This window comes from Labrus mixtus, chromosome 8 (genome assembly GCF_963584025.1).
Source record: "Labrus mixtus chromosome 8, fLabMix1.1, whole genome shotgun sequence".
Taxonomy (NCBI): Eukaryota; Metazoa; Chordata; class Actinopteri; order Labriformes; family Labridae; genus Labrus; species Labrus mixtus.
In genome coordinates, this window is record NC_083619.1 from 20111997 (window position 1) to 20137743 (window position 25747).

A 25747-nucleotide genomic window follows, 5' to 3' on the forward strand; every position below is an offset into this window, starting at 1 on the left:
ATTTATAGTTAGTACATCTTATTTCAAGACACTCAAAAAGTCAAATGTGCTTGCCTCATTAACAGATATTTTTACTTATTACAATCAATGCAGGCCTTGTTTTGACATTAGTGCAAGAGCTAAAAGAAGTGGGACTAGATGTTTCTGACCAATAATTAGACGAATACACTTGCTTGGATTTGATTTTTTGCATCAAGTCCTGGTTTGCACATAGAAACATCAAAAAACTCACCCATCCCTGACACTCATCAGTCATCCCATTACAGGATTCATAGCACCAGCTTAGAATGTGATTCATCACCACAAAGAGAGAGAAGAAGAAGTCCTTCCTGGAGGAGCAATTGTTCTGACCATTCAGTGCCAACCACAGGGAGCACAAAGACAAAAAATAAGGGACAGACTAAAACCTGTGGAGGTGGTATAGTGTCAGCAACGGTGAAGACGAGCAACATTCAGTCTAGTAACTCTCATCCACAGACTGGCCCCAGAGAAAGCAACAACAGTATGGACAGAAATAGAAATGGTGTTTTGAGAGGGGACACCACCAGGCCAGGACCTAAACAGTTAAATAAACAATACTTCACTTCCCATAAAAGACCACCTGAGGGAACCACAAGTCAGCAGAAAAAAGTCCAAGAGGCAAAGAGGGAGCTGGAGTTTATTGGCAAGTTACACCAGCCGGTCCCTCCTCCAAGAGTGCCAACTTGAAGTCAGACACTGACAAGACAAAAACAAGAAGATAGTCTGCTAGGCCTGTTGCAGAGAGATACAAGTGAGGTTCGTGCTTCACTTTTTTGTGTCAAAAATGAAAAGAAAGGGAATAATGTCAAAGCTGTGTTTGGTCATTGTGTTGTTTTTTTTTGCACTGAAACATTTCACAGTCGCCCCTCTGCTTCAAAATGTGTGTTGTGAGAAAAATACTTTTATGTTACAGAAGTTGTGGCGTTCGATTGAACAAATACTTGATAGTGACAAAATTTAAATAAATGCTGTACTCCTCTTTCCATCAGTCAAAAAAAATAAAATACTGTGTTGACTACCAAAATAGAACATTAAATATATTACTGTGCAAGTCACTCAAACATTGTCAGTAAGACAGATATACACCTTGAACATGTTTAACAACGTTAGGGTAGACTTTCTGTGATAATAAAAGTCATGGAGTTGTTTGTACCCTGCTACTCTGACAGAAAAATATATATAGTAGTCAGGGAAGTTTCAATCAGTATCAATACACCCACACTTCTAAAAGGAGGTAATCATCATGAGATAATCTAAAGTAAGCTGTAGTTCAGCTGTGCAGTCGGTGTGTATGTAGCAGTTGTGTGCTCTACTCTCTTGGGTTGTGTGATGAATCATGCATAAACTTTCACGTTTGACACCAGCTCGCCTGTTTATTCTGATAACAAAAGAAGCATAAGGTCTCTCAGCCAATCTTGCAGTAATAAGCTCACATAACATACAATATAGAAACAAATAATTGAGCTAACTGTTGTTAAGCAACCTACACACGAGTAGGCTACATTTTTAGCTTGTCTTAGGGTGAATGTGTGGGTAAAGTTTGTGTTTTAAGCAAACTTATCATGGAAACTGCACTAGTGCACTGACAACAATACACGGGCTGCATCGCTCAAGTCTGCAGGGGGCCCAGCAGAGGGCGCGCGTGGACTCATTCACACTGTTATGTGGGTAGATGTAGGTATGTTTCAGATACAACCTAATGTTTACAGTGATGTTGATGTCTAATGTTTTTCTCCTGCAGGAAAATATGAAACAAAAAATGTCGGAGTCAATTAGAGAAACCTGAACCTACAGTTGCAGGTAAATCCATGTAACAACGTTTTGGTATAATGCTACCACCTGGTGGCACAGTGGTTAAACACTTAAAGGGGCTTGCTTTATTTCTTGCACTCCATTTCAGCTTTACTTCTGTGAATACAATGTGTATAGGCCTACAGGTGATGGTGATGAAGAAAACGTCGTCCATCCTACATTAGCTGGCAAGACTCATTCTGATACCTCTCCACCGGACGATGTTGCCAGACTCAGCAGCAGATCGGTCTTAAGTTGTTGACATGTCCATTAGTTTCATTTTCAGGCACAGTCTCAAGTAGCGTAAATCGAAACTTAACTTTTATGTGTTAGTTTCACAAGATCCATGATAGTAGTCAAGGTAAGATGTTGTTGTTTTTTTACTTTTTCGATGTTTACTTATGCATTAGGCTACATAGCACTTTACCGTCAGAACAGATTATGTTTTTTTTCTTCTTCTCCAAGCTTTTAGTCTTCAGTAAAAAAAATGGTTTTGCTCATTTGTGCCTTACTGTAGAATCATAAACTCCCAAGGTTAAAGTCCACACATCATAGACTGTAGGTCTCATACAGCAAGTTAATATGTTCATTTCAAGGTTGTAGTTTAATTATTTTAAATATATAATTTCACATTTGCTAACATAGACCGAATTCGATCAGAAGTTGTGTTGTTTAAAAATGCCAGGCGCGTCTCACCCGTGGGTGTTGCGACACCCACACTTTCACTGAAATGTATTTTCACCCCCCACACTTTCTACCAGTGGAGTCATCGATGAAAACCTATTGGTCAATTAAGATTTATTAAGTGACAAATTAAGCCAATCGTAGCTGTTCGGTTACAGTTGAAGCATGGCAAAGTTACGTGCATTTAATCCTCCTGTCACTTATCACTGAGTCAGAGCTCAGCGATAACAAATGGAAACATGTAGCGTCCTTCTGAAACAGAGTTAGTCACTCAAACAGATGTTTTTAAGATAAATCCACCTCACAAAACCACGTAAGTGTAACATTTTCTCCTCTTGGTTATTCTTTTAGCTGTTTTTATTTACTCCCATAACCTGACGATGTAGCAGAAATCCCCTTTGCAGTTTTTCAAAATAAAAGCACATTATATTTGAAGACTGGAAATAAAGAGGCTGAGGCGTAAGGCAATAAGAAAAGCAAAATAAAAGCATCACAGAGAGTAGTTTTGAATCTCGCTTTTAGAGCTAACTGGGTTACTCACAATGGATGTTCATAAAGTTAGTCTCTATGTATAATCTTTTGTTGTATGATGTGTCAGCTAACATTAGTTATTGGACATTAAATGAACCAGAATGTGTTGATTTGCTAGAGGGTGATAATATACTAGCATTAGAAACACCATGAGACACTTATAAAATAAGGTTTGAGATACCTTTTCGTTTTGTTTTGTGTGTATTGCTTATATTAAAACGTTTTGAGACAACACATGTACATTTACACTGGCTTGATTGTTACCCTGTAGATGACTTATAATGTCTTTGGTGACCCCTTTCATATTTCAATATTGATTATTTCACCAGAAAGTTACAATTTGTTCACTAACTCTGGGTTTGAGTGACCTATCATCAAATTTTTCTTTGTTCAAAATGATTGCTATTGTGGGTGTTCTCATGCTAGCATTTAAATAAGAAGACCATGCATATAAGTAGCATTGTCATATAACTTACTGAAGTCATCATACACGTGCATGTTCACAGACTTTGTTCTGTATTCATGTTGGTCATTTTTGTTTTTAAAAATGTCTGAGTTTTGTCCCCGTGTCTTGGTTAACCGTGTGGGGCTACACAGAGTAAGACTGTTGTATTTAAGGAAGGACAATTGGCTTTCTGTATTTGCAGCCTTTGATATGCAAACACAATGATGTTTCAACAGCACCTTAAACGCATCACGCCACAGAAGACACAGATTTAGAATCAAATAACTAGTCGATCAGAATTAAGGTGGTATGGGTTGTGCAATAGCGTCATGGTGTTCTTATATTTCCTGAGCTTTTTTTTGTCTTTTCTCCTACTTATGTTGTTTTATGCAGATCGTGTGCAATAAGGGTAATGTGCAAAATATTTTGTGTGTGGTTTGTGTTTGTTTCTATTGTTTTTATTGATTCTGATGTGTAAGCAGCTGAATGTTTGCAGCACTTTGAGTCCAAGACAAATTTGCCCAAGGAGACAATAAAGTGCATTGTGTTGTATGGTATAATCAACCCAGAACAATTGAACTGCACTGTTTCTTCCTATGTAACCTTTATTTATGGAACATATCACGGTAAGTGATACTGATGTAATCTATGTGTACAGTGGATGTTTTTTCAAGCTGTAACAGACACAACATTGACACTTGAATAAGGATTATTCTTTCTATGTTGTCTTTTTTGATATCATTGTTCAGATGGGTGCGATCTATAACATACTTGAGAAGTTCAGACTGGAAACTTACTACAACCAGTTTTTCCAGTTGGGGGTGAAGGATGAGAGAGATTTCCTTGACGGTGTCACAGATGAAGATCTAACCAGCATGGGTATGGTGAACCTCAACCTAAAGACACTGTCAATATTTTTTTCCACCTAGTGAAAAAAAGGACACATGATAAATAGATAAGAAAATGGGAATGGCATGATAACTGTGGATTTTCTTTCTGCTGTGTAGCCTACTGTGAAACTAGTTGGATAAAAAGTCTGAATTATAATAACAATGATCTAGAAGCTATACACAAATTACTCAAAGACCATTTTTTGATTTAATTCTTCAAGGTTTAAGTCAAGTAGAGAAGAACCGTTTTTCAGCAATGAAAAACGACGTTCGAAGACTCAGAGCTCCAGAGCGCCAAGTTCAAACTGTGGCCCCTGTGCAGAAATCATTGGAGCCATTCTGTCTGAAGTACACGTATCCCAAATGTCCTCAACTAAAAGAAATTAAAGGTAGGAGTACAACATCGTTTTGATAAACTATTTATGACCACTGGATGAACTTTGACACGCCACTGAGTTGTTAATCACACAATGTGTTGTGTTGTTTGAAATAGGATGTGGTTACAGTGATCATAGTGCAGACTTTGCAGACAACCAGAGAACATTGTAACAAAGGTCATCTTTGATATTCCAGATATGGATCCATTACAAAACACTGTGGAGGACCTGATGTTAAGGATCAGCCATCTTGAAAATGTCAGCAATGCAAAAGGAGTCTGTCTCTACACAATCGATGGGATGCCCCTGACAGACGATCCCTTCTTCAACACTTGTGAGCAAAGGGCAGGGGGTCGACATACTTAAAAATATATATATATATATATTATCTTAGGCTATATTTTAATATTAGGTTTGTATTTATATCAAAAGTGTTAAGTGTTGTTAATCTGCTCCACTTATCCAGGCACACGCACAGACACAAACACCAGGAGTATGCCTCCAATTTTGAAAAGTTCCACTCGATATTCCGTTAGGAGTCTAGAGGTATTTAGTTATCTAAATGGTCAAGAGGGTTCCCCCGTGCACAGCCTAAACACGCTCCCAGGTGCTCACAGTTGCAGGAACATACCACGAATAAAAAATCAGACGTCCGTGGCACACTCAAAAATAACTTTACTATATTTTTAGTGTGCGCAAACAACGTGTTTCACCTGTAGCTTCCTCAGGTCCGCCCAGCACAATCAAGGTATTTAGTTATGTTTCATGAACTCGCCGAGTACTCAGGCAGTTTAAAATTCTGTGCACTCTCGCGCGCTCTCTCTTGGTATGGTATTGGTTGGTCTGTATCTGTTGGATTTACAAATAGAAAGCTGTCTGCTAACAAGTTCAATATATTAACATAAATGTTTATGTCTTCATGCAGGGTCTTTAAAGGAGAGACATCTTCAAAATGGATCTATTATTTACGCCATCTTCACACCAAAAGAAAACCTGAGACAGGCTCCACGGCAGCCAAAGCGAGAGGTTGCTAAAACCAATGGAGATGACGTGGTGCGCTGCCACATAATGCTCAAGGTGAGACTTAACGCAGATCATATTAAACCATGATTGATGGATATCTTTAATGTATTACTCAATCTATTGACCTTTTCTCCTAAAATATTTAGGGGATCACAAATTACATAAGTAATTTCCCATATTGATGTCTGATAATTTTTCATTTTAGGATTATACCAAATCTTTTTGTTATTGTTTTGTTGTTGTGTTTCTATTGTCATGCAGGGTGATTTTGAGTTGTCGGTGAACTTAGAAAGTGACACCATCACCAGCCTGCGACTCAAGTTGGCAAATGAAAGTGGAATCCCAGCACACGTCCTTTGTTACAAGTAATTTAGACTTTCTACAACAAGTATTGATCGTTTTTCTAACAGTCAGATTTATTAGCCCACACATACATTATCTTCTTCTCTTGTGTTTACAGAGGTGCACATGCTGTTGGTGACACCCTGCAGAGTTGTGAAATCTCAGAGAAGTCCACAGTTTACTTCTCTTTGTCCTCCTTTTCGGATGACACCCCACATAATGAGACATTCTTCATTGACGACGTTGTGCCTTCAGTAAAACAAACCCAGAAAGGAATCAGTGTGTTGCTGTCTTCACTTCATGTTCTGGTAAGTTTTACTTTTTGATACATGAGCAGTACTACTGTGCATTTGATGACTCACTACTTCTTTATATGCTTTTTCATACAAAATGGCACAGACACTACAGGCACTATCAACATGTTATCATCAATACTAGCAGAGTAACTTCAGGAATGGCAATGTTGGACAGTTCGTTGGTTCACCACCAATATCTAAACAGTTATTTGTGATGCTATAAATTTCAATATAATTCTTGTAAAAGTCAAATAATATTAATACCTGTTTTCACAGCAACAAAAATAGAAGTTTTCGGCACCCAATTTTGCATGATTCCTTGCTTTTTATTACCAAAATTGCAAAGTCCTACACATTATCCCAAAACGTTGCTAACGCATTAGTGCAATGTAGACTACTCCTCCTCCTGCTCTCTGTCGGTTTGTAAGAGACATAAACATAACTTTAACACCATGTCAGTCACAGGTCAGTATACAGACCTCTTAATCTTTAGGTTTTTTAAAGCTTCTGTACTTTTTCATTACTTTTGATCATTTAAAAAAACAGAGGGGATTGTTTTAAAACATGGTATTGAAAAAAGTATCGAAGGAACAATTTTGAGAACCCTTATGGTTAGCATGCTGGTTGTAGGAGCCATAAATGTAAGTTGATTGTGTATTTGGTGTCATGGGTTGTTTACTGATTTGTTTATTGTTTACGGTCTGCTTGTTACTGTTGGTGGGTGTGTTCACCGGAAATCTCGTGGTGATGGCAGTGATTATATGGGCCGCACTCACCTGTTCACCTGGTTTTTGGCTTGGACGGAGAGAGGGGGTGAGCGTGGGAAGAGACAATTTCTGTTGACCGCCACACTACACTGCACTGCGATCGCAAGTTTATTTGATGATCCGAAAACAGCGTTTGTAGTATCTTGTTTTGTTTTAGAAGAATAAATGACTGAAGCATCTTGTATCTGGAAGTCATTTATAGCGACAGCGCGTCACAGCTTCACTCCCGTGTTTAGTCCCTCGCGGCAAACTTTTTTGACGACCTGCAAAAGGCCGATATAGCCGCAATACTGGTATTTTCCTTCAGCTCAAAGATCTGCAAGCATGGCTCTAGAAGTCATAACACTGGTCTGAAAAGATGGCAAAACTAGCAAAACATTTGCTATAATTCATTATACACTGCCATCCGGACTAAATGATGATGTGAAATACATTTTTTGTCACATAGAAACCTAATTGTGCAACAGAAGAGCTGAAGAAGCTGATTTCCTGCGTACGAAAACTGACTGGATGTAACCCTCTCGCCCAAAGTTTGCATCAGTTACTTTGCAGAAACGAAATAATTACCAGGAATCAGAAGGTAAACAATAAGGAGTTAGAATTGTTATTTTTATTCTTATTCTTTCTGTGTGTGCTTCACCAGTAGCCGTTTCTCCAGATGTTTTTGCGTTTGTTTTTGTTGTAGATTGCAGTTGTTGAAGGCTTGTACGTGCTCTTCAGGGAGCTTTTGCCTCAACTCGGAACACAACGAGGGAAGAAAATCATTGAGGACCTGGATGTCTTTGAGAATTCTCTGTACTGCTGGGCACATCTCAGATCAGAAGCTCAGGTATGACGATAGAAATGTTTGATATGAACTTGTCAAGGGTAAGAAAAGTAATTCTAGAGATTTTTGACATTATCTGTTCGCCTTATTTTGACAGAAACTGACATCAGACCGTGAGAACTACGCACTCATCACTCTTCAGTCTGATGATGGCAGCCGTTTCTGTGAACCAGTCAGAGTGCCTGGAGTACCTGATGCCCTTGAACAGGCAAACGTTCTCCAGAAAATCAAAGGTAAAATGAAAAGTATGACAGGTCATCAACCTTTTCTAAGTGCAGACACTAATTTATATTTATAGTCAATATGAGAGCAAAATTGTTGTTTTTCTAAAGGTAGTCTGGTCTATGCAGCTAGATGTTTACGTTTTCAGCCCTTTTAATGAGCTGCTATATTTTGAATACTGTGAAGAACATAGGACAGGGCTGCAGTGAGCTTTATAGAGGAGCATTCACTGGCACCTAAAGACATTCGTGTATAATATGAAACCTCATTAATGTCAAACACCCTATAAGGCCGGAGATATACTTGCTCGCAACGGCCTCGCAACCCCATCTTCTGTTTGCAGCGTTGGCTTTGCACGTCCTGAAAAATGTAAGCTTTGCAGTCACAAGACGTAGTATGCACATGAACTGTAGGGGCAGACAGAGGGGATGTAAGGGTTTGACACAGCAGCGGAGACAACAATGGCAGAAAGTTTTTCAGACTGGTTGATAGACCAAAATAATCCACATCTGCATCAGGTAGTTCCATACGGCCTGAGCTCTCTGGTGTGCCCTCTAGAGGAATCCTCTACTAACTTGTTTAGTGCATAATGAAGTATGTGAACAATCACGCTCATTATGCAGCTGGTGTTGTACCCCAAGCAAGTATATCTCCAGCCTAAGGTGTCATCCTGTTGTTCTGAAAACCACTTAACAGTAATTTAACCATACAGTCATCTTCACTTTATGTATTTTCTGTTTGTTCTGATTCTTCTCTCCTCTCAGATGGGGAGAAAATTCCAAATTGCACTGAAGAGATTTTGCGAGAAACATCTTTACAGAGAGCCAGTGACATTGAAAAAATCTTGCTCAGTTTGCCACCATACATCAAAACCTATCCTCTTTGGATCGACCATAACAAGACGATTGGCCAGAAGTTTGTACCATCAAATTTGTACTTTTCTCTGTTAAATTAGAATATCTAATATTTCTGTGTTTTTCCAGATCCTTATCAGATACTGTGGCATACTTAGTATACATTAATATATGCTACATCTTATACCAAGAGAGTCAATATTTATCAGAAGATTGATAAAAGTTTTTTTTTTTTAAAACTCTGTATTAAGAATTGAGCCTTTATTCAGGTCTATCTTTTTGCAATTAAATGACAGCTTTCAGATAAATATGGAGAATACTTTTGGATGCATGGTGGAAGAATTAAAAACTCCCTCCAATCAGTGGCTCAATGTGACCCCACCTCTACAGTTGAAGGAGCTGGGACAGTGTGGGAATCGCCTTGTTCTGCTGACTAAAGGTACTCCATAAAATCTCTGTGTTTCGAATGTATTTGCACTTTTCGCACTTTTGTAAAGTACATTGGAATAATTTGAGGCACTACCTACTTCTTTATTAGCCCATTCAGAGGGAAATACTTTTTTTTTTTTTTACATTTTTGTTTCTTCATGAAGTAGATTATTATTGAGGATCAACTAAGAAAATTCTGAAATGTTTGTTAATGATTCTGAATCTTGACCAATATGAAAGACAATACCATTACTTTTATTTACTACCTTTGATATTTAAGACCATAATGTTTGAATTTGTCATTTAAAATCTTCTTTTTCTTTGATAGACAACCTTGGGGTGTGTCTGTACAAAGACAAAGGATCCGCTGATATGATTAGAGTGCGTGATTGTTTGAATGGCAAAGTCAGAATAGAAGATGTGAATCAGTTGGCAGCCAGGTGAAGTATCTCAGTGTCTCATATCCACCTGATGTTTCCCAGAATCAAGGGAGCACTTTGATACAATGTGCTGATTGTTGTGTATTTGACGTTTAACACAGGACTGGTGATCACAGAGATGACGGAACATTTGTCACAAGCAGGACTCCAGCAGAGGCTATACTGGTAACACTTTGACTGTCTCATGTCTTATTTCAAATTTATTTTGCTTGATTATTTCATTACAGCTAAAAAAAAATTCAGAGCCACTGTTCCTGTAGTAGTTAAAAAGATGTCACAAGACACTGAACCCCAAAATGCTCTTGCTGCTAGGGGTGGGTGATATGGGAAAAATATCATATCACAATTTATTTTTGCCAAAATCACGATCATGATTTTATCACGATTTTTTTCATACTGATCTTTAGACAAATTTGTAAGTTACTGACCAGTTCAACCAAACTTATTTCCCTGTATAATGTTTTTAAATGCACAAAAACTGTGCTGACAAGTTTAGTCTATTTGAAAAACATTTTTGTAGGGGGTCTGGAGGTCTCACCCGGAACATCTTTAGCAACAGAAACGTCTTTCCCTCAATTTGATCAATATTTCTGCACAATTTGAAGGTTTTCCTCACCACTTTGAAATGATGATTTAGTTATGTGTCCTCTTTTTATGTTCATCAGGAACATTTTCATGCAGTGATGCATGTAGACTTCAAGTTCTTGTGTTTCTGTTCTATTTTAGCCCTGCAGAGTTCCTACATTTGTAGCTTCATATACCTGCAGCCTTTGTTTATAGGCTTTGTTGTTTTTTATGACATCAATGGAGAATTGGTCAATTGGTCATTTTATGCCAGTTTAGGAATAACTTTAGTTTGGTTTATATAATCAAACATAATACAGAACGTGTTCATTCTGTGACACATGATCAAAGTAAGTTTTACTGACAGAAGAGTTTAATTCATAGAGGGGGCAGGACATTGTTGATTGAGAGACAGACAGTCACCATGGTTACTCACTCTCAACGTGTAACGTCGTTAAACTTAATCCCTATAAATTTGGTTATCACAACAGGTGAGCTTCGGGTGGAGAAGCTTGATAATAACTTTTAAAAACCGAGAGAGAGCAGAAAACACCGACAGCAACATTTTAAACATCGGGGTTATATCTCCACTCACTGACTGTCTGAGCTCTGCTCTGTCTGACTCTCTGCAGACTGTTCACGTCTCTTCGGCTCGTTAAACGGTTTCTTGTGTCGCTATCTGAGATGTAAACTTAACTGTGCAAACTATGCAGATAAGTTAACTGTTGATCATGGATTTCATTGGACAAATTAAAAAAAATCCTCAAACATTTGTTTACCACAGCCTACAACCTCTCGTAACTCTGCCTCTCCATCGGACTCCCATCATTACTTGTCTCAGTCTTGTTTTTGTTTTGTCTTGTATTCTAATTGTTGCTATATGAATTCAATTTATTATCAAATACTTTTGACTTGAACTTTGTTAGGTGCTGATCGACACAAGCTCCTCTATGGAGGAAGAGTGCTATGAGAGTGCTGAAATAAAGAAGATTCATGCTGTAAAAGAGCTCTTCGACAACTTTGCAACAAGGACCATGGCTTATGATTTTCATCATATCATTGGCCTCGTGAAATTCGACTCCATGGTGAAGACTCTCCACACATTCACTGAAAATCTGGAAAAGTTCAAGGTGAATTCAGTTTTGTCTTTGATTGTTCCTTTTTCTTTTAGTAAAATTTGCACTTGGGTGTTGTGTTTTGATGAAGTGGACACTTGTAACATTCAGTCATTGACTTGGCCATGTTCACACAAAAATGGAACACTGCATATCCGCACTACATATCTGAACAGAGTCTCATATTAAGTGATTCTCTAAACACTGTATCACATCTGAAATATAAAGAAATTACTATGTGGTCAATATATCACAGGTGTGATTAAAAATTTGAATCCCAATGGAAATGAAAACTTAAGTTAACTTTATGTAGGAGCACATTCGTAACATCGAGGCAAGTGGCTGTACTCTGCTGTATGACGCCCTGAGACGTGGGGCATCTGAGCTGGAAAAGGTCAAGGCGAGATTCCCAGATTGTAGACTCCGCATCATGTGTCTCACTGATGGAAATGATTCTGGGTAAATGTCATTTTTTTTCTAACCTATCTTGTTATTGCCAACCTTATGATTCATGCATTTTGACTCCTGATTTTTTATTTTCTCGGTGCTCACAGTTTAATGACTTCACAATGATTTCAAGGGAGCTGATATTGTAGCCTCAAAACTTTCCATAGATCCTCAATGGAGCCAGTCCCTATTACAGTCAAACTGCTAAAATCAGACATTATTGTGGATTCAATCCTCCTTGGAAATGTGGAGAACAACATTCTGCATGGAATCAGCAATGGAACAGGTATGACATCTCTGAAACACAGCTTCAATTATGGAGTTAGTGAGGAGAATAAGAATACTAAGACAAGATCAGAAGGACCCTTTATCACATGATTAGATGATGTTTTCAGCGGTTGTAAAGAAGGTTTGGTGTGTGCATCTGTGTTTTTTTAGCCATTACAACTTGTTGAAACAAATTAGCCTTACATTTTTTAAAATCTCAATTGGCAGGCCAAACATTGACTTTAAAGGATTAATATGAGATAGATATCTACTGAATTAAATGTGAAAAGGACCTTATTATATCATCAGACATTAAGAAAACATGCTACATTAAAGTGCTGGCTTTTCTGATAACAATGCAGCAGCCAGTATGTCCTCCTAAGTTTTGATTCCGGTCCAGAATGGTCTGTATTTGTTTTGACTAGAGAAGGTAGGTGGTTTTATTAAGGCACTCCCACACAGCAGTTTCGGATGCCCCTCGGTTTGCCAGATATGAGACCAGTTATCACAGCAAACCAACAGGTGTCGCAACGATAGAAGCAGGCAGGAGAACTGGTTCAGACATAACTGATTCTATCCGACCTAAAGAGCCTCAGCATTTTTCTAATAAGCTCCACGAGCAGAAATGTGGTTAAACTAGAATAAATATTGGAGAGGCTTTTTAAAATGGATAGAAGTTAGAGCGCAGAAACATTTCAAGACTAATGCAGAGCTGGCTAAACACTGAAGCTTCCATGTCTGCGACATGGCAACCCGCTTGCGCATCGGCGTTAAGGAGGAGGGGCTAGGGGGAAAACAGCATTTGGACTGAAGTACCAATTTTAAACATTTCGTGTCAGCATAATGCTCCTTTAAAAAAGTTGTGTTAGATATAACATGACGGCAGTTATTTAAACACTTGTTTATCTCTCTTCCACACATGCTCATCGCTTCAAGGTGGCTGCTGTTTCAAACCAGAGACAACCAAAGACGGTCTGAAGCTCTTCGAGATTGAGACGGTTCTGTCTTTGGAGCAGAGGAAACTGAAGGAGAAACTCGACCCGTCCTCCATCACTGAGGTTGGTATTTATTAATTATGGTATTATTAACCTTTCAGTAGACATGGAAATGAAAGGAATTGTTTTAACACAGGCTTAAACACTTTGCATCAAGTTAACGTGCTTATTAATGTATCCTCTTGTAGAGTTCTTTGTCAAGCATCTTCCTTACTCATGGGTATGATGAAAGTCCAGAGACTTTGTTGCCAAGTCAGATAAACAGCAAAGTGACAGTGACTGAGAGGTGAGTAATTCAAATGACTAATTCAAAAATAGACTTTGAATCATGAATCCAGATTTTTTTAAAATTGAAAATAGATTCTTAATCCAATTGTGACACCAAGAATCAAAATCAAAATCGTGAGACACTCAAATATTCCCAGCCCTAATATTTTCTGCCTTTACAATGTTTGCACATCATCTGATTCTAAATTATTCATAATCTCTTTTATTAGTGCTCTGAAGAAGAGGATTAAGGAGACAAAGCAGGGTTGGGTTCTGGAGAAGGACAAACGTATAATGGAGGAGCTGAAAAGTCTGCACTGTGATCCACATCCCTTCTTCAAAGTTTTCCCCTCAGAGTCAGACTTCAGTGAGTGACATGCTTTTTTAATTTTTCACTTTTTATGGGGCAAACGACTGTTTACTGTATGTTGATGTGTATGATGAGGGGGCTTGAAAATATTTTCACTGCTAAAGGGGGGGCGGCATAAAAACTTTTGGAACCACTGGACTAAGGGCTTCTAAAACCAACAAGGCTGAATCTTTGTTTATAATCTTCAGCTTTCTGGAAGATTCTCATGCAAGGTCCTCCGGACACACCGTATGAGAAAGGAGTGTTTGAGCTGTACTGCCAGTTTGGTCCTGACTACCCAGTGAAGCCTCCACTCGTCCGCTTTGTCACACAAGTATCCTTATAAAATTACTATTATATATTTTACCCATTTTTTTATTCAAGGCTTATTTTGGTAATTTTATGCGTTTATTTTAGAGACAGTACAGGATAGTCTTAGAAATCAGGGAGAGAGTGGGGAATGACACAGGTTGGATTTGAACCCCGACAGCCTACTATAGCCTCCCCGTACATGGGGAGCGCGTACTAACCACTAGGCTACCGGTACTCCTTTTTGCTTAATTTTGTTATTGTTTTTTATTTCTTTTGTTTTTACAGAATCACAACTGTTGTTTGGGCTTGTGGGTTTTTTTCTCATATTTTAAGTCTTCAGACTTAGAAAAGGATCTCCCTGTATTATAATATTTATAATAATTGGGGAATGATGAACATGCACACTTTTCGTTGAAAAAAACAACTTCAGAGGTAATATTATCTGTTTGCACTTGAGTTGTTTTCTTTAAATGTGAGAACAGGTCTACCACTGCAACGTCAACAGTGTGGGACGCATCTGCCACAACATATTTGACCGCAACTACAACGCCCACATCACCATGAGAGAAATCCTGGAAGCTGTGTATGGACTGCTCATCGTCCCTGAACCTGAGGATCCTCTGGACAGGTGAGATTACACACATGCTAAATCAAGTCACACTTTGAGGTGACTGGTAGGTGGATAACAAAGCTGATTATTAACCCAGAAATATCTTTAGTGATGAGGATGTTATTTATCTATTTGGATTTCCGTCTGTTCTTATAATTACCAGTTTTACCTCCTCTAGAAATCTGTAGTTACATTTCATCAGTTGTTATTTGATTTGGATATCATCTTATCAGAATGTTTTTTTAATACTTGTGTTTGATGATGGTAGTTTGACACTTACTGTTAGAAAGTTATGATATATATATATATATATATATATATATATATATATACACACGGTATATATAATATGAGGGTTTGTCAAAAAGTGAAATAACCAAATAATTTGGTTTTGTACAGTGGCTCATTTAATGCCATTTGTCTGGTTTTGCAGAGGTGTTGATACAAGACCGTAGAACAATCATATTGTGAAATATAACATCACAAGTGTGTATAACTTCAAAATGTTTTTGTTCTTTTTCCTAGCATTTTGGCAGAGGAATTCATGACGAGCCGTGCGGAGTATGAACAAGAAGCCATGAAGCTGACAGAGGAAACTGCAGCGATGTCAATGGATGACATGGAAAAAGTAAATGGTCTCCTATAAAATTGTCAATGTCTAAGAGGCATTGTCTTTTTGTATGGCTGTATGGTACACGTTAAAGTGTGTCTTTCAGGTTTTAAATTAACATTGTAACGAGCTAGCACCAGCTACACATACAGTATACATACATGAGAACTAGCCCTAACCTGAAGTGTGACAGAGAAGTCAAGTGATGACAGGTACGGAAAGGACTGATTCTCACACAGGGAAAACATAAGGTTAGGTCAGCTCACCTATACGCGGGTCTGCCGGGCCACCGGCGGCCTGATCGCACCGGACGGCTTTTAGAGCAACGAGCCCAAGCTTTGTGTTTGAGTTCAGTTTTGTTTGTTGTAGTTAGTTCACAAGTTATGGCTGGTTTCAATAACAAGTTCGTGGGAGTGGGTCAGCTGTCAAGTCCGACAGCTTCAAAGTCGGCGTCCATAAGGGTCCTCCGTCAGCTGCCACTTCACCTGTCTTATTACGTCATTTAAAGCGACAGAGCACCGCTCTGAGCGCACCTCAGGAATGGTGCCTTCAAGACTATCGGACAATCCAGTAAACACAGCTTAAACCCAGTCTCTAGTCTCCCCATGAAAACCAGTCCAAAGTAATTTACAAAATAGACAGATAAGGATGAAGAAGAACCTCACTGTTTCCTAACAACATATTGTCTTGTAATGTTTATTTCCTCTTGTTTCTTTTAAAAAATGGAATTTCCCCTTGTGGGATTGATAAAGTAAATCTTCTTCTTCTAAAGAAAATGGTGGATCCGGTGGCACAGTTCATACCCCAACATCTGATCTGTCCACTCACCAAGAAGATGTTTGTTGATCCTGTGAAAACGGTCTACGGCACGGTGTATGAACGCAAGGCCATCGAGGAACACCTGAAACAGTGAGTTTGTTTACAGCTGTTGACATGAATGTAATGTGAGTTAGCTAAAAGTTACAAAAACTACACATTTGCTTATGAAACCATTTAAGAAGGCATTTCCTCAGATGACTTGGCTAAATGCTCTTTGCAGACACCAGTATGAGCCGCTAGCTGGACAAGGACACGAACTTGAAATGGGCGACATCATAGCAGACCAGGACATGAAGAAAATGGTGATGGAGCATCGAACACGTCAAATTAAATAGTTCTGAATAAAAAAAAACAATGAAGCGGATCCGCCTTAGTACTTAAATGCAAACTCTGCTTTGTGAAGAGATGTTCATTAAATAATTGATGTCTGTTCATAATCAGTTCTCTTAATGTTTCCTACAATCATATCAACGTTTATGTTCAACTTCCTTTTTAGAGTTTAAAAAGATACTTCATTTATAGGAGTTGAAAATAGTAATAAAGATAATAAAGCATTACAGGTTTTTCAAAAAGGAGGAGGTTTGGATGGGACAACCTTTGTCTTTTTTTTTATTCAAAGCACTTTTTGAATTAGTTGTTGCTTTAAGCTCGATGTTTTTCTATCAAATGTCATTGTTCTCTATTTTACCTATAAAAATACTTTTCATGACTACATTTTGTGATAATTTTCTTGGAGTGAAACAAATCAAGATTCTGGTTCATTGTATTCGACCTACTTGCATTTGTAAAATAATAAAGAGTGAAAGTGGACAAATAACATGTTTTTTCTTTGGTCTTTAGTTCACAAACAACAGTTTCTTGAAGTATTCATAATGAAGTTTATGTAGTATTCAGACCATCCAATGGCATACAGTAAGTGTGATTTTTCTGCAGGTGTATAACAGTAAGAACTTTCTTTCATGACAGGTCATCTATTGGTCACTGTAAGGCTAACACAGTAGAATTTTACTCGATAACATGGTTACCAACAAGACTTTTGCTAGTAGTGAGACATCTTTTTTTGTGTTTTTGCTTTATACAATTACGTTGTTTAATACCTGTCCCGTGCAAATACGTTTGTGAGTGGTTATGTACATGTGTGAAAATATTGAATACATAGTTTTGACTTAGAACAATACAAATAAAACATAAAGGTAAAAGTCTTAAAGACATTATTTTTCACTAAGGGTAGATTAATAGTTGACCACTGATGTAGGAAGTGTTCTGATCCTTAAATAAACAAGCTGCTTTAAAAATGTTACTTGAAAAAAGTCTGCGAGTTTCTCAGTAATTAAATGTATAACATTTGACATTCTTGCTCATGCATTCATGGTTTGGCTACATTTGACTTTTGTAGAGCTCACTTGAACTTTTTCACTTATTTCTGAGGAGGTGTTAACACTTGTGATTTATTGGTGGAGAAACCCATTAATAAGAATGTTTAATAAAATATGTCACATGTTTAAACCTCGGGGCATGTTTGGCTGTCCTCCTGTGCACTGTTTTGGCCTCGATTGACCGATATGTTTCCAGCACAAACTATCCTTTCCTCAAAACCTTGTGAAATAAAACCTTCCACAATAAACATGGAGTTCAGTGTTCACAGCAGTGTGTTTATAAAACCCTGCTATATTTAAAAGGCTGTGTGCATTACACAACACAACGGCTATATCAAAGCACTACCAACTTTTTACATTTAAAACATTTTTATTTTATTTTGTTGGAGCTCAATACACCTTTGATGGCGCTTAATAAATGCAAACCTTGGCTTTCCATAGACTATATTATTTGAGTTTAGTGACTTAAAAGAATTACAAGTGGTGCCCATAGACTGTAAATAATATTTATAGTAAATACAGTAAATAATATTTACAGTCTAACCCTATGTCTAATTTACCCTAGCCCTAATCTTTATAGTCTATGATGGCGCCCCCAGCCACAGGTGACCAATAAACGACAGGTAAATTGTGATTAGTTTTGATCCTCTTGACTTTCCATATAATGACCCGGTGCTCACAAAAAAAAGAGGAAGTGAATGAATCTTGTCACAACATTCTTGAAAGGAATAATAATTTGAACGCATTATATGCCTTAATGTAACTCTAAAGTATGAATTTGCAATATATTACGCTTTGTTTTCATTTGACAGTTGACAACTTGCGTGTCAGTAATGTATCGACCAAAAGCATACTCACTTGTGCTTTTATTCTGAAGGCTTCGTCCGGAAGTGTTATATAGATATTAATTACGCGTGCTCTACTCGCAGGTAGTAAATGGGTCCAGTGCCTGGTCGAGTGAGGTTTGGGTAAATTCAAGAGGAAACTCGAGGATTTAGACGGCAGGTGAGTGTTTGTGAATTTTACCCGGTAATTTCAAAGTGATATGTTTTTAACCTTTTCATATTTTCACCGCTGCACGTGAAGTTAAACTCAAACCCGCGAGCACAGTATACGTCACCAACAGTTACTTCAACAGGTATTTTTTACTGCAGAGTTACCACAGGTGATGGTTACGTTAGCTTACATTTCATATCACAGTGTGTCTCATTGCCTTTCATTTAAGTGTATGAAATAACAAAAAAATAAATAGTCTTTTTAAACAATTCCAGCGTTTTGCATGGCTTTGGTAACAGTTTAAAAGCATTGGGATTTTTATAGTTTTACATTTTCTCATCATTCAACTTGCTTTAAATCAGCTTGAAAATGTAATTCACTGAAGTAATGCAAGTGCAATTTACTGCTCTACTTGAATATGGTCTTTTTGACACTTTTTACGTCTTCTGCACGGAGTTTAGGGGATTTCTTTCTTTTCTTATTTTCTTTGATTATTCGATGCTACTACTTTCTGGTTACAAAATATTTGATTTGCTTCTAAAACACTAAAGCTGATTAATATATTGGTTGCTTGACATGCTTATTTGGCAACTCGTTTGACAGCAATTTGAGGAATTTCTAAAGTACATTCACTCACGTCATGTTACGATTGGTTGGACAAACTTGTGGAATCGTGTTAGTATCTTCAGGTTGTGTAGGTAGTCAAGTCAAGATGTGTTATCATTTTCAGATTTTCCTTTTTTACAGACTAAACAATCCGTCTATTAAGCAGCAGATAAATCAGGTTGTAGTCACAGAAAAGGTTGCACAAACTTAGCTCCTCATCAGTCCACAATACAGGAAAATTATTTTTCTATTTAGATCTTTAAACACAATGTTTTAACAGTAGGCCTTTAATGTTTTTAGTTGAGGAAAGGATCTGAATGCTTCTTTCACTTCACCTCTGCTGCACTACTAGCTGCACACTATTCAACTTGCGACATGTAGTTTTTTTGAGAGGTAACCTGCATTTCCTGCAGAGCCTGTTTACGCCCTCATGTTTCGTAAATCAGTGCACAGGTATCCTGAGAGTTGTAACACCAAAACCCTTTTTACAATTCTTACATTGAATCACAATAGGTCTGCTGTCTTTATCTTTAAGAGATAATGGAAGATTAACCTCTAAGTTTCAGGTCAACATATTATTATATGTGAGAGAAACAGTGCTAGGATTAAACCTGTTGAATTACAGATCGTGCAGGTTTTGGTGGTTGAATGCTATGATTTAATGTTCTACATTTGTTGAAAGATAAAGCTGCAGTCATTGGCCTTACAACTATTTAAAAATGAACTGTAATTATGTTTATTTTTGAGACTTAGTTGAATTCAGTTTTGATTCTAAACACATCTGAATGTTTTTAAAAATGCAACTTTGGAAACTGTATTTTTTTCCTGCATATTTTATTATTTAACACACATTTTTGAATAATTATTGTCCCTCATTCTATGAGACTTTCCAGGAAAAGTAGACTTTGTTTATTATGAAACAAGTTATTTATTGACATTCATGAACTTAAGTCTATTCCCTAATTTTGTTACATAAGTCAAATAAAAGTGTCTTTTTGTTCTGCACATAATAGTAACCCCTTCCTGTGCTTCTGTATTGTACATTTGCTCTATAGGGAGATGTGGTGGGTGCTGTGGGTGCTCGCCGCCTTGCTGGCTCTCTTCTGCTGTCTGGATGTGTGGTACTTTTTGCGGGCAGCCGCTGTGATTCTGCGGGCCTGGTTCCAGCCTCCAATCCGGGACATCACAGCAGAGCAGACCCTCACAGGCCGGGTCACTACACATGACATCGACATGTGTCACATGAACAATGCCCGCTACCTCCGGGAGTGTGACTTTGCTCGCTTCTCTCTCTACACACGTAACGGTGTGTTCAAGGCCCTGCGAGCACTGCGAGCTTCAATGGTCGTTGGGGCCACCACCATTCGTTACCGCAGAGCTCTGTATATAGGGGAGGGCTACGAGCTGCGGAGCCGCATCGTCACTTGGGATGACAAAGCCTTTTTCCTGGAGCAGAGATTTGTGTCGACAAAAGACGGGTTGGTGTGTGCGGTCATGTACTGTAAGCAGAGTATCATACGCAGCAGCCCGGACAAGATCATGCAGCACCTCTGTAAGCGAAAGGTAAGAAATGTGCTTAAATTCATACAGGTTTTACCGCAAAGTGTAAATTACAAAGTGCTTTAGGATGATACGTTTATTCTGTGGTCCTAACAGGTGGAGTGTCCTGAGTTTCCAGAGGATCTTCAACACTGGGTGAACTTCATCTCCGCCAGCAGCCAGGCTCTCAGGGCAGAGAGCGGGCTGGAGGAGAAGGACAAATGAGGTGTTGCATGGGCAACTGTTGAGACTGGCTTTTTGTAAATCGGCTAACTTACCAGTTTAGGATTGAAAAGCGCTCTGAAAGAGACATTTGTCTTCTGTTCTTGATTACTCGACTTGAACACACTCGTGCCTATACCTCTGATAACGAGACACAACATAACACTCACCTGTGTCAACACTGGAACAAGATTTTGAAGATAACTTCCTCCTTTAGGAAAGTAATATGAATGTGTAAGGTGCATCCTCTTGTGCTATGAAAGCAATAAAACACATCCGTTTTGAAGTCGTATTGGTGCACTTTTATTCCCTCACCAAACGTTTAAAGGGACTTTTTATTGACTGGCTAAAAAGTGGAATTGTTTTGCATCAAACACAATCGTCCAAAGAAAACAGAAAAACACATGAACACATCCAGAAAATGAATATTAGTCTTTAATACAACAACAAAGCAACTGGGTCAATAAAACATTAATTCTGTTAAAGAACTTCCAACCATCCATTGTCTGTACAGCTTTTTCCCTAAAAAAATATATATATTTGTAACATTGTTTTATCTGAGTACTGAAGTTTTTTCATTAACTACATTAAAACTTTTACACGAGGCTGGCTTTTCAAGAATATGTTTATAAACAAAAAACTTTCATACATCAATTATACATCAGTTGTTGACTAAGAATTCATGGCCCATGAAGACAATAATTTATCTTCAGCTGTGAGAAATTACATTTTTGAAACTATTAGTAAATCGATATGAGGGATCGTGGAGAAGCTTGGTTGCAGCGCTGTGATCATGCGAAGACATTTCCATTGAATTTTCAAATAAAGTATTCACTGTGAGAAAAGAGGACTCGAGTGACTGTAGGACTGAACCGAGTCCACCACGTGGCGCTAGCAGAAAACACAGGAGCGCCCGCCGCCGTTAAACCTCATAGAAGAAGAAAGAGAAGATTCTGATGTCGTCACACACCCGGAAGTCACACTCATTCATTCTACCGGTTTCTTCAAGTTATAGCGCATCTCATGGTAGCGCTATCTTCTGGACGCACAGTAAGTTTTACAGGCATATACATAATGAATAACGCTACAGTATTTATGATCTTAATTACATTTTAGAATATGCGAAAACTTACAGTAACGACTTCGCCTTTAAAGACAATGGTTTCAATTCTGCCAAGGCCACCAGCTGCTGGCGGCTAGCAGCTAAGCTAACAGATTTTGGCTGTCACAGCAGTTGCGCCGCGTTCATTTGAATGCTGCAGCGTTTCGCTTCCTGATTAACTCAAGGTTGAAATAAATGATAAACTTCCGTATGTGTAAATTAAATACAATGACAGCGAGCGAATAAACACTGTCCTCTTGTTTTTCTATAAACCTACACTGACATTGAAGAGGTCAAAGTAGCATTTTATTTTATACTGTGTGGAGATTAATTTAGAAAACTCTGTACAACCATGTGTTTAAAATGACTTAGGTGTAGGATGTCACCGATTCTGCTCTTAAAGTCACATGATATTGCTGTTTGTATTGTGTAGTATTTTATTTACACCTAAATTATTTATTATTATTTATTACTGTAAATATTATTTATCCTATTTTACCTTATTTTATATTTTATTTTACCTTATTCTATTTTATCTTATTTTACCTTATTTTATTTTATCTTATTTTATTTTATCTTATTCTACCTTATTTTATTTTATCTATTTTATCTTATTTTATTTTATCTTATTTTATTTTATCTATTTTATCTTATTTTATTTTACCTTATTTCATTTTATCTATTTTACCTTATTTTATTTTATCTTATTTTACCTTATTTTATTTTATCTATTTTATCTTATTTTCTTTTATCTTATTTTACCTTATTTTATCTATTTTACCTTATTTTATTTGATCTTATTTTACCTTATTGGTATTTTGGTTGTATTGCACCGTGGGACGGAGACAAACGCAATTTCGATTCCACTGTATGTCTGGCATATTTTGAAATTAATAAAGTTGACTTTGACTTTGAATTGGATGAGGATGGCTTTTTATCACTTACACTGGGACTGTTGTTTCAGAGAGATGCTGCTGCTGGTCCTGGGTGCCCTCCTCCTGCTCTTCTGCAGTCTGGATGTGTGGTACTTCCTTCGTGGTGTCCATGTCTTTGTAGAGGCATGGTTCCAACCCAGAATATGGGACATTCTAGCTGAGCAAAGCATTGAAGGAATGGTCCTCCCACATGATTTGGACTATATGGGCCACATGAACAACTCCCGATATCTTAGGGAGTGTGACTTTGCACGCTTCCACCATTACATGCGCAACGGGCTGTTCATGGCCTCACGCAAACTGGGGGCCAAAATGGTGGTTGGGGCCTCCACTATACGATACCGGCGCTCCCTGGCTTTCCGAGAGGCTTTTGAGATCCGGACCAAAATACTGGGATGGGACGAGAAAGCCTTTTATTTGGAGCAGCGCTTTGTGTCCAAGAGAGATGGTTTTGTCTCTGCGGTTATGCTCTGCAGGCAGAATGTGGTTCGCTCCAGCCCAGAGATCATCATCGAGTATATCTGCAAAAGGAAGGTGAGTAAGAATAAGACAAAAAGCATGTATTAACCATAGTAAGCAAAATTGATTTAAATTACGTTTTACCTTGATTATTTTATGAAGTAGTGAGAAAATATCAATCAAACTAAACTTAAGTCTTTAGTTATGTCAGTTACAACGCAAAGTCTAAAATCTAAATATTTTATTGCATGAGATCTAGAAAAGCATCCAATACTTCCTTTTGTTAAGCTGTCTCATAGTCCTTTTCTACCCTTTACTTTAAAGAATTGTATCATATTGTATTGTATTGGCTTTATTCTACTAATACCTTATTCTGAATTTGTGTTTGTGTGCAGATCGAGTGCCCTAAGCTTCCTGAGGACCTGAAACACTGGATCAACTACATCTCAGCCAGCAGCCAGGCTCTGAGAGCTGAGAGCGGACTGGAAGAGAAGAACAAGTGAAGCCGCACCATGAGTGTAGACCCATATCTTTTGAATTGCACGTACACATATGAAATACATACACCCACACAAACAGTTAAAACATCGTAGAGAGTGTTTAGTTGACTTACCAGATTCCATTTATCTCAGTTTTACCTGCTGTGTATTTTTGTATGACGTGAACAGAAATACTGAACTTAGGACATCTGAATATAAAAAAAACTTGAACTTGAATTTATTCCATGTTTTAAAACGCTCCATATGAATGCACTGGGATCATTTTGAAAGTTGTTTTCACTGAAACAAGCGAGCGATACTGTAGTTTTGTCCGTGAAGCTTATTTGGCAGTTGACCGTGAATAGACCGGCTTTCATTCTCATTTAGCGAAATCTTCTAACTTTAGACTAGCATGTAGAGCAGAACTTAACCTCCCACTGACATCAATGCATGTTTTAAAACAGAGGTATATTTTTGTGCCTGTTTACCTTCATTAGCCGTAGATTCCAATTTCAAAGAATTATAACTTTCTATGGAAAAAAGTAGGCGCGGCGCAATACCTGAATGAAAACCATGGACATGTACTGACTTTTGTTTTAATCTACCAATCGCATTCCGCAGAAAAGCAGCCCAACTAAGTACACATAATGAATTCCTGTCAACAATCGAAAAGGGAATATTTGAATTGAAGGGATTATTTATCAGTTCAGTATTGTTCTTTTACTGACTTTATGATAGATGCATTTAAAGGGGAGGCTTCTTGATTGGAATTGGGTGTAAATAGTAGAGAAAGTCCTCGATTCCTGACATGACAGGAAAATGATCATAAGAGGTTTGCTGGCTACTATTTTGGACCTTCAACGCACAATAAGCGCTTATGCTGGAATTATTTATTGAGAGAGCCTTTTTAGATCTAGAAGCTTCCCTTTAATGCTTCAAAAGCATTCGTTTGTGACCAAAGTAATGTATTGTTCTGAATGAAGATGGAAAGAAATCAATTCCTAAAACATGTACCGGTATGTCTTGCCTGTTATTTATGTTTTGAATGGCACTTCTAAAAACATCCTGTTCAGTTATTTTTGTTTACTGACAGCTGCTGTCCTTTTATTTTACACTTAACTTATTTATGTTTTATTGAAAAGGGTTAATGTACCAAATAATATTTATTGTGTCTGTTAATTATTTTAAAGCATTTTAAATTAAAAATGTATTTAAAACTGTGACTCATTAATGGTTTTTTTTTAAGTGCTTGTTTTTAAGTGTTAACCTCAGCTACTAATGAACTGTAGTTTGTAGGCCTGATGACCAATATTTGTATCCATAGCTCACTGATGCTGCAGGATATTTATTTTTTAGTTAAGTATGTTAACATCCCTCTACAAACTGAGACATGTTTACTCTCAACAAACCGCTGGAAGAGATCAAAAAACAAACTAATACTTTATTAGTGTGACATTTTCTTTGTTTCTCAATGTTCTTCAAACTGGAACTCAGTTGTGCTTGCTATGCCATATCCTGTACATATATATAATTAATTGTTGAAATTAGAGGTTTGAAAGGAGCGTGGATATACATTACTCACATAGGTGCAGTTAAACAACAGCAGCAATAAAAGGCCTGCACACTAATAAGCCACACTCATGCTACAAAAAGTTGAATGATGGCCTTCAAGGTTTGAACCAAAAGGTCTTTGTCATTTGGTCAAACTGTTGTGGAATTGGGTAAAGTGTGTAGACTTGT

At 37.7% G+C, this 25747-nt stretch overlaps 3 protein-coding genes across 4 annotated transcripts; all 3 read left to right on the top strand.

The window, feature by feature from the left end:
• Positions 1 to 1985: 1985 nt before the first annotated feature.
• LOC132979312 (uncharacterized) lies at positions 1986 to 17110 on the top strand. Its single transcript, XM_061045020.1, has 25 exons — positions 1986 to 2173; positions 4222 to 4351; positions 4584 to 4751; positions 4936 to 5073; positions 5665 to 5816; positions 6024 to 6127; positions 6223 to 6412; positions 7616 to 7747; positions 7853 to 7996; positions 8091 to 8226; positions 8980 to 9130; positions 9366 to 9508; positions 9827 to 9938; positions 10040 to 10103; positions 11429 to 11632; positions 11931 to 12076; positions 12232 to 12350; positions 13268 to 13389; positions 13515 to 13612; positions 13824 to 13960; positions 14152 to 14276; positions 14737 to 14882; positions 15390 to 15492; positions 16247 to 16383; positions 16514 to 17110. The coding sequence occupies exons 1-25, from the start codon at positions 2159 to 2161 to the stop codon at positions 16626 to 16628; spliced, it is 3231 nt and encodes a 1076-aa protein (XP_060901003.1). The 5' UTR covers positions 1986 to 2158; the 3' UTR covers positions 16629 to 17110.
• A 1427-nt stretch (positions 17111 to 18537) lies between these two features.
• Positions 18538 to 21318, top strand: LOC132979321 (protein THEM6-like). 2 transcript variants are annotated; one of them, XM_061045033.1, is made up of 3 exons: positions 18538 to 18674; positions 20327 to 20834; positions 20928 to 21318. In XM_061045033.1, the coding sequence occupies exons 2-3, from the start codon at positions 20331 to 20333 to the stop codon at positions 21033 to 21035; spliced, it is 612 nt and encodes a 203-aa protein (XP_060901016.1). In that variant the 5' UTR covers positions 18538 to 18674; positions 20327 to 20330; the 3' UTR covers positions 21036 to 21318. The 2 variants fall into 2 exon arrangements, with proteins under 2 accessions (XP_060901016.1, XP_060901017.1); XM_061045034.1 differs by having other exon boundaries at positions 18540 to 18674; positions 20331 to 20834.
• Positions 21319 to 21977: 659 nt separating this feature from the next.
• On the top strand, positions 21978 to 25230 carry LOC132979301 (protein THEM6-like). The gene is made up of 3 exons (XM_061044992.1): positions 21978 to 22082; positions 23099 to 23603; positions 23924 to 25230. The coding sequence occupies exons 2-3, from the start codon at positions 23103 to 23105 to the stop codon at positions 24029 to 24031; spliced, it is 609 nt and encodes a 202-aa protein (XP_060900975.1). The 5' UTR covers positions 21978 to 22082; positions 23099 to 23102; the 3' UTR covers positions 24032 to 25230.
• The last annotated feature ends 517 nt before the right edge of the window (positions 25231 to 25747 follow it).